The sequence below is a fragment of the Phaethon lepturus genome, unplaced genomic scaffold, assembly GCF_000687285.1.
Source record: "Phaethon lepturus isolate BGI_N335 unplaced genomic scaffold, ASM68728v1 scaffold12492, whole genome shotgun sequence".
In the NCBI taxonomy this organism is placed as follows: Eukaryota; Metazoa; Chordata; class Aves; order Phaethontiformes; family Phaethontidae; genus Phaethon; species Phaethon lepturus.
Genome location: NW_010522625.1, coordinates 9,598 through 18,231, shown reverse-complemented (window position 1 = coordinate 18,231; position 8,634 = coordinate 9,598). Strand labels below are relative to the sequence as shown.

At 36.5% G+C, this 8,634-nt stretch overlaps 1 protein-coding gene across 1 annotated transcript in view; it reads right to left on the bottom strand.

Annotated features, from left to right (window-relative positions):
• Positions 1-4,047: 4,047 nt before the first annotated feature.
• The window catches only part of CAPS2 (calcyphosine 2), a gene marked incomplete at its 5' end in the record, with an annotated part of 13,963 nt that continues 9,376 nt past the window's right edge, over positions 4,048-8,634 (bottom strand). The window contains 4 exons of the mRNA XM_010281864.1: positions 4,048-4,649; positions 5,941-6,037; positions 7,091-7,210; positions 7,714-7,868. Coding sequence (XP_010280166.1) covers positions 4,474-4,649; positions 5,941-6,037; positions 7,091-7,210; positions 7,714-7,868 — 548 coding nt within the window. The remainder of the gene's footprint in view (positions 4,650-5,940; positions 6,038-7,090; positions 7,211-7,713; positions 7,869-8,634) is intronic.

The window sequence follows — 8,634 nt, the reverse complement described above, 5'->3', positions numbered from 1 at the left end:
TGGATGAAAACAGCTGCAGTATTCACAGCTGAAACCTGCGGTTAATCACTAGCATCTGCAAGACAAATACTATTGTCAAAAGAAATTACTTCAGAGGAATAATTTTACCAGTGTGAGTGCAGGATTTAATTCGTGCCAAGACAAATGATAGGATCCCAGAATTAGTCATAGGAGTCATTAAGAGTTCACTTACTTGACAGAGGTTGTAAGAAAAGGGAATATTGCTTTAAGATACATCCTCAAAGGTGCTGATTTTAACCTGTGCTTCCTTATAACAGCCTGGGGTTTCCCCACGTGAAGTGTAAAGCAATGTAAAGTGGGTATCACCCATGGCATGCTTTCCTAAGTACCTTCTATTTCAGGTAATATTTTGAAAATTTCTCCGTGGAAAAAATAGCCTAAATAGGTCTGGTAGGAAATACTACTTGCTTCTCTCATCACTGGAGATGCCTCATGATTACAACGTAGTCCTTCTGATGGCATCTCGAAGACAAGATAGTTAACAACGTGAAAAGCAAGTACAGAATTATCTCAGTTTCTAAACCCGTGAGTATAAAGGAGAGGCAGGATAAATTATTAGGTGTTAGAGTAATATCCAGAAAATAAAGCATGTGATTTTCTACCTTGCCTTTCTCTGCCACAGAAACTTACCTGCTTTGTTTTTCTATGGATTAACAGATCAACACATAAGAAATCAGTTCTAGGCTTTATCTTTTACTATCCGGAGATAGCATGCTCAAAAAAACGCAACCCAACCAACAAACCAAACAACCAAACCCCAAATCCCCAAAAACCCACAGGACCAAAAAACCCCAAACAAGCCCCATCTCAAACCCCCAAACTAAACAGCACCTCCGTACAAACATGCAGCGGTAGATACATTTTTAATCTTTTTGTTTTTCTGGCCCCAAAGACCCACAGAATTTGACCAGCTGGCAGTGACTCGTACGGAAGAGAAATGAGTTTGTGGGTGTCAATCAGTAAGAATGCCTCCTCTCTGCAACAAAGCTATCCCGGGCGAGGATGCCGTACTCCATTAGCTGACAAAGTGACGCTGCTGAAGGTTTGCACATGTGCCTGGGTTTTACTTTTTAAAAATGCTCTTAAACATTCCAGCTAACATTGCCAGTGCATATTCATTTGATGAAGTGGTCATAGACCTTGAAAATGAGGAGTTACATCACCTCATTAATTTCCACTTGTCTTCTGGGAGCGTGCGCATCTAATAGGACAAAATATGTTTGTAGGATAATGCACTTCTGATATTCCCAATCGCGGCACGTTGCTAAGACGTTTTAGCAGAAGTGTAAATCAGGGTGGCATGAAGACAACTAGTTTTATTAAGCAGTGAGTTTCAGGAAAGAAGCCAGCCAGCTTCTCTGAGAACACCACTCCTAACTAAGAACAAATCCTAATTCGGAAAACATGGGCAATTCTGAGAAAGATAGCAGATGTAGAAAAAGTTTTGTCTGAAACACATTTAAAGGCAGTAAAGCCCAGTAGACACCTCCAGAAAGTTTTAAAGCTACAAAGCATTGATCAAAGAAGAGGATTCAGGTTCATCAAACGTTTACAAGTAAGTAAGAGCAAATCAGAATGCAATTTATCAGGGCATTGAGACCACTGATAATGAAAAGAAGTCAGACACGACAGACTCTGGTTTGAATACAGTTTCTGTGGTTTCCTACTAACTATAAGCGCGGTGGGCTAGCCTTGGGTAGGAGTTGCTTTGAATTCTTTTTTACCATCTCAGCTTTAGACAATGAAAAACAGCGGGCAGATGGAAAACTACTTTGGTGAACACCATTAAAAATTCACCATAGACAGCATATCTGATGTTCTGAGGCAGCCACTGACCTCATAGTTAATAGAAATTATACACCTAACAGGTTTTACATAATTACCAGTGTACCTACTTGTATTTTCAGGAAATTTCTGAACTTTAGAATTTATCATAGATTATCCTGTTAAGGATCTGCCTTCAGATTAAGAAAAAAAAAAATAAATGCATGACTACCAAAGCTGTGGAAACAATGCTCTTGTGACAGCACCTCATTTTAGTGATAAGAGCAAAATAAAGAATGCTTGATTTGCAGCAGATGTGACCTATACAGCCTCTGCTGATAAGCAGGCCCACTAAGGATACAGCCACTTGTCATCAATTTTTCCATTCCATAGGATAATGTGGAATAATCTTCCCAGAAGCATTGCAAAAAAATGAAGTATTGCAAAAAGAAATATGTCAATGCCTCGTTTCACAATCACTTTCACATTTATTAAATTGAGCTACAATTTTATACCTTGGTACAACTCTCCTAAGCGAACAAGTCTAATCAGAGCAGGTGATTCTTTGAAAAACTAATAAAAATGCCACTTGGTATTTTTCCGTTATTTGAACAGACACATTAACAAGCAGATCCCTGTAAAACCAAATGAAATTGCCCTTCTCAGAATCACTATTTCCAAGAAAACTAATTAACAAAGTCCTTCCACCAAGAGAAATTCCAGCAGGAATTGGGAGTAAGAAAATCGTAATAAGCCACATCAGAATTCTTGTTTAGAGTAAGCATTGACAGACTTTGCCTTTCTCTGTAAACCAATACATACAGAATTTTGAAGCCCCAAAAGAACCCCCCAAAATCCCTTATTTGAGGATTTAGAGCAGAAACTGCAATTCCAGTTACAAGTCATGACGAGGCACAATCAAAAGGTACCAATGTACAAGCTATCGGAACACCAAAGTGCTGTATCTAGAACAAACCCGCCACAGAGGGACCAAAGTCCCTCATTTCAGCATTCATTTCAGCATTACCCTTAAAATTCTATGAAACACAACTTCTGTCTCAGAGGAGGGTTCTGTTAACCACAGACTATACATTCAAACCCAGGCAGGCAAACACAAAGAAAACTGATATATTTTAATTGCATAGGCTTAAGAAATGCAGTTCAACATACAGCTAATTTTGGTAGGCTATCTACCTCTCTATCTAATTAATAATATATTTTTTATTTCTTAACACAAAGAATTTTACAGAATTAACAAGATGTATTACATTGAAAAGCATATCCCCTCACTACAAGAAGGATGTTGAGGTGCTGGAGCGTGTCCAGAGAAGGGCAACGAAGCTGGTGAGGGGTCTGGAGCACAAGTCTTATGAGGAGCGGCTGAGGGAACTGGGGTTGTTTAGTCTGGAGAAGAGGAGGCTGAGAGGAGACCTTATCGCTCTCTACAACTACCTGAAAGGGGGTTGTGGCGACGAGGGTGTTGGCCTCTTCTCCCAAGTAACTAGCGATAGGACAAGAGGAAATGGCTTCAAGTTGCGCCAGGGGAGGTTTAGATTGGATATTAGGAAAAATTTCTTCACTGAGAGGGTGGTCAGGCATTGGAACAGGCTGCCCAGGGAGGTGGTGGAGTCGCCATCTCTGGAAGTGTTCAAGAAACGTGTGGATGTGGCGCTTCAGGACATGGTCTAGGGGACATGGTGGCGCTGGATTAATGGTTGGACTTGATGATCTTGAAGGTCCTTTCCAACCTAGTGTTTCTGTGATTCTGTGATATCTGTCTGAATATTTGAAGTAGCAAAGAATATTTTAAGTCATGGTTTAATTTTTGTTGTGACAGAGGTGTTCTGGGTTTTTTTTTTTTACACTTTTCTGTTTTGTACTATCAGAGTAGACAGGAAATGCTACATTATCAGTTTGACAAAGGATATAATTGCTAAGTTTTAGTTAAAAAAACAAATCACGTGAATAGAAAATACAGAAACCAGATATAGGAAAGGAAGAAGTGCATTACAAAATATATGTGTGCTTATTAAAACCTTTGTGATTCAATGCTCAGCTTCGGATGCCTGATGAAAAAATAAGATCAGTCAAGACAGTCCACATAGTAGTTCAAAGACTAATTCATGTGAGCATCTCTGCACTTTCAGTGCTGAAGACATCCTCAAAATTCGAAGAGGATGACCTGTTTCAGGATGAGTACCAGCATTAAGCAACAAGAAATGAGACAAAGAACATTATAAGAATAAACATTATTTTTGTAAGAAGAAAAGCTACCATTGATATTTATACAGTCAAATCTGAAGCTTTTCACAATGCATCATAAAACTAAATTTTCTCCTGCATATACTCCTTCATGCATTTTAGTATTCTAATTCCCTCTAGTTTTAAAATAGGCCACTTCATTCTATTATCTAGTAAATGACACCTGTTGGTATGGGGAACAGCCTTTATTATTTCCAATGAAAAGGAATGAACAGCATTTATATTAAAAAAAGTGGTTAGCATAGTTCAACAGACAATAAGAAATTTGCCATGTATTATTCTGAAAGCATCTAAGATTTTCAGTCCCTGAAATCAGTTTAAGACGCTAATTATGAAGTAATGGACATCAAGACTAAATCCTCCCTTATTTAATAGCTCACGCCTTGTTTAGAAAATGTCTCTTCTTCATTTTTGTTGTCTTCCACTCTAAATTCCCCAAGGGTTCCTTAAGATATTAACAAAATCATCATCATCCATGATTCCAATACTTAATCCTTCATAGTAATCTTCGAACTCCGAATAGGACACTTCATTGGGGTTGCTGCAGGACTCTCCTAATGTTTCTAGAAATGATGATTTAATTTCTTCTTCTGTAGCTTTGCCTGTGAAAGTATATTTTCCATTAAATACATTTTCAAGAACATTGAATATATAGCATTTAATATAATGCAGGCAAGAAACTTTCAAATTTTAGCTTGCAAATTTTCTTTCTTGAAAAAATTAAATATTCTGATTTCAGAATGAAGTCATTGGCTCACTTAATACCACCTGCAGAAATCATTCTACTTTATTAGCAGATGATAGCATTAAATATCAATGGAAGTATGAAGGCATGGTCAATTCAATGAGCTTCGAGATCAGGAAGACTTTTTTCTTCAAATGACTGAAAAAAATGAATAATGCATTCGTAAACTAAAATTGGGGTAATTCAGAAGTAATCTTGTAATAAAGCGTATGTTTAATGTAACACAAGTTCAAAGCTCTAGGAAAACCGTAAAATGCAAGTTTGCATTTGAAAAACGTTGTGCAATTGACATGTGTGTTTTAGTGACTCAGGAAAGATTATATTCAAGATAATTTCATAGCATTGAGGAAAAAAAAATGGAAAAAATATAGCATTATAGCATTAAAAAAAAAATTTCCATGTGTAACATCCCTGTACCACCATGCGTTACCATTAAAATCACTGGCAATACAAAAAACATCCTCTATTCTACAGGTAAAACAGGAAGGGTTGGGATGCTAGGGAGACTTCACAATGACTAGTTTTGTATAGGGAGATGTTATTTTAGAAACTGACATACAAATATTTAATTTCCTATTTTTTCAATGGCAGAATTTAAACATTTTTGAGAATCCTGAAAAAATAATGAAGATACCAACACTTTCTCTGTAAAGGATGACAACCCTGTCCCAGAAATAAATGAATAATTTATTCAGAAGGAACTTCACGTGCAGAGTACATTCAGTGTCGGTTGGAAACCTTGCATATTTGATGGAAAACAGTAATATGAAATTAGATCATCCTCCTAAGTGAAAATTACTAATATCATGTGTGTGACTGGTAACTTGCACACCAAAGCTGAGAACTAACTACTTAAATGTCGTCCTACACAGGTAGGGAAAGGAACTACTCTGCATATATGCAGTATTTGCAGCTTCATAAAAAGCAAGTATTAAAATTGCATATATGAACTCCATTACTATTTATAGTCATGTTCCAGATAGGCACATTATAGGTCATAAGAGGAAATAAAGTTCTCCTTAACAGCTCAAGTCTAAGCCAGTATGAAAATAGCTTGTATTCGCAAGTAGTTTCTGGATTTGGTATCTCTACTAAGAAGATGAATTCAGTAGTTAAAAACTCTAATTTTTTTTGTTCACGTGAATTACCTGCCAATACTAGAGGATGTTTCTTTGCACAGTAACATTTTGTGATATCTACCATAGGCACACTCCCGGTTTTGTTGAAATCTAGTTTCATATAAGCCTATAAAGGGAAAAAAAAAAAATCATGTAAGTATATAAGGAAAAAAAAAAACAAAACAAGTGGAAAGAACATCAAATATACTTAACAACAATAGCACATTTTTAGATCTCATGCAATAGATTATGGCAACTTACTTATTTTATGTAAGGCACCAGATACCACAAAATCTTTCTAGATTATCGAATTTCATTACTATTCTATCTCAACAGCTCTCAACATCAAATGTGGTCCCCTCATCAACTAAAAAAAATTTGCCTTCTCTCCGAAATTTCTAGCTCATCCTTAGAATCAGAAATTAATCTGTTCCCTTCTGCATCCTCCAATTACTAAGATTCCTGCATCATTCTTGACAGGCCATTCTTGACACAGCCTCTTCAGCACTGCCAACAGCAGCTTCATTTTCACTTCAGTTTACTCAAATACACATGCTCAATACATAATTCTAGGAGAGTCAGATCCTCCATGATTAGAAGTATGAACGTATGTGTCATTTTTCTTGATTTTGATATCCAGTGGCTACTCTATTGGCTGATTTGTAATCAGTGTTTCATACTGCAAACAGCTCCACATTGCATTATAGAAATATAACAAATGGCATTTGAAATATTAGAAATCTCACAGATATAATGACTCTAACTGTAGGTCTCAAAGGAGGCAAGTGTTATTGCCTCTATTCCAGACACTGAAGGAAAAAAAAAATATGCACACAGATACAAAATAAGGAAACAGACTTCTGGAGGAGATAGTTTCAGGTTGCCAGATGCTTTATACGCTGGACTGAACTGTAAGAATAGCACACATGCACATAAACTCAAAATAATAAAGGAATTCTAGACTTCAAAATTAACTAATTCAACAATGGAACAGCATGCAGTCGTCTAATTTATATCTTTTAATAAACTTTAATAAACTGATCTGAAAGTTTAAACAGTCAATTACAAGATGCACAGTTCAACAACAACAAAAAAAAAACCAACCAGAACATGCCAAATAAGAAACTTCAAAGTTAGACTCCAAAATATCTACACATAGAATATCTGCAACAAAACTTACTTTTCTTACAAATGCTTTCCGATATTCATTCATTTCTCCAAATACAGCACGAGTAAATTCTCCACAGTCAACCTTATCACTCTTGCTGTCATCAAGAATAAGCCATAAAGATTCAAAGTCCTGCAATTTAAAAATATTTTGCCAAAGTTCTTCACTAGGTCCTAGAATGAAACAATTGCTATAATAGGAAATTACAGTATTCTCACAAAAAAACAACTTCCGAATCAAAACTGACTCAAAGATTCATCAAAATCGGTCACTGATTACCGAATTCACATTATCTGCAGTTTTGATAGCTGTGGGCTGTATTTAAAACATAATATATAAAATCAAGAAAAAAGATAAGTAAATAGCATCATATAAATTACTTTTAAAAGGAAAAAAAAAAGATTGCAATCCCACTTGCTTCTTCATGATGTAAAAAGATTGCACTTTTTTTTTTTTTTTTTTAATTTTTAAGAATTCCACATAGGACTGAATGGAGAAATGCCAATATACCACAAGGGGAAAAAAACCTTGCAAAAAAAATAGCTATTAAAACTATAGATTGAAGAAAAGAAAGGAAGTGATTCCATAAATTAAATTAAGATAATACCCATGACTACAGTTTCAGCTAGACTTACCCCTTCAGGTATTTCCAAATGGAATACTTTTAGAGCTTCTTTAAAGTCTGCCTGAGAGAGAAAACCATTTCTGTTCTTGTCTATGTGTCGGAAATACTTTCCTAAGCCTGTTATAACCCGAACTCCTCTTTTACTTAGTGTGTCTCTGAGTGTACCTAAGGATTTAGAGAAATAAAAGACACAATGTTTACCTGAAGTTGGCCACATGCTATGGAGCCAATATAAATGTAAACCACAACTACTTATGATACTGCTGGTGAAAATGACATATCCACACATCCAGGCTCCCTTATCTTTGATGAGCGAATGTCAGTTCAAAATGAAACTATCAGTTACTTAACATTTGAGTAGAAATCATATAAAGCAGCAGCCAACATCTAACAAAACATTTAAAGAGATCACAGAAGGAAGGAAAGAACAGCTATCACCCTTTACGTGCTCAGATTATAAAACTGTTTACTTCTGATAGAATTGATGACATACCACGATTCAACATACAACGCAATTTAGGAGCAGTACTTTGGTAATATAATCATTCCATTATGGGACACACAGTTGCTCCTTCATTGTACAAACATGTTAAATACATGTGGAAACAAGAACAAATATAAGTAATTCTGCAAAATCGTTCCAAAACGATAGAGAGAGAACTATTTCTATGGTAAAAATGACAGCCCTATGTACTGGGTTTGTGTGGCAAGGTTTTGGTAATGGTGGGGGTTGCAGGGGTGGCTCCTGTGAGAAGTTGCTAGAAACTTCCCCAGACCCACTGCTGGCCAAGGCCGAGCCCATCAGCGATGGTGGTAGCACCTCTGGGGTAACATAGTTAAGAAGGGGAAAAAAAGGGCACGCAGCAATTGCAGCTGGAGGGAAGACTGAGAATATGTGAGAGCAACAACTCTGCCGCCCCCCCAGGCCAGA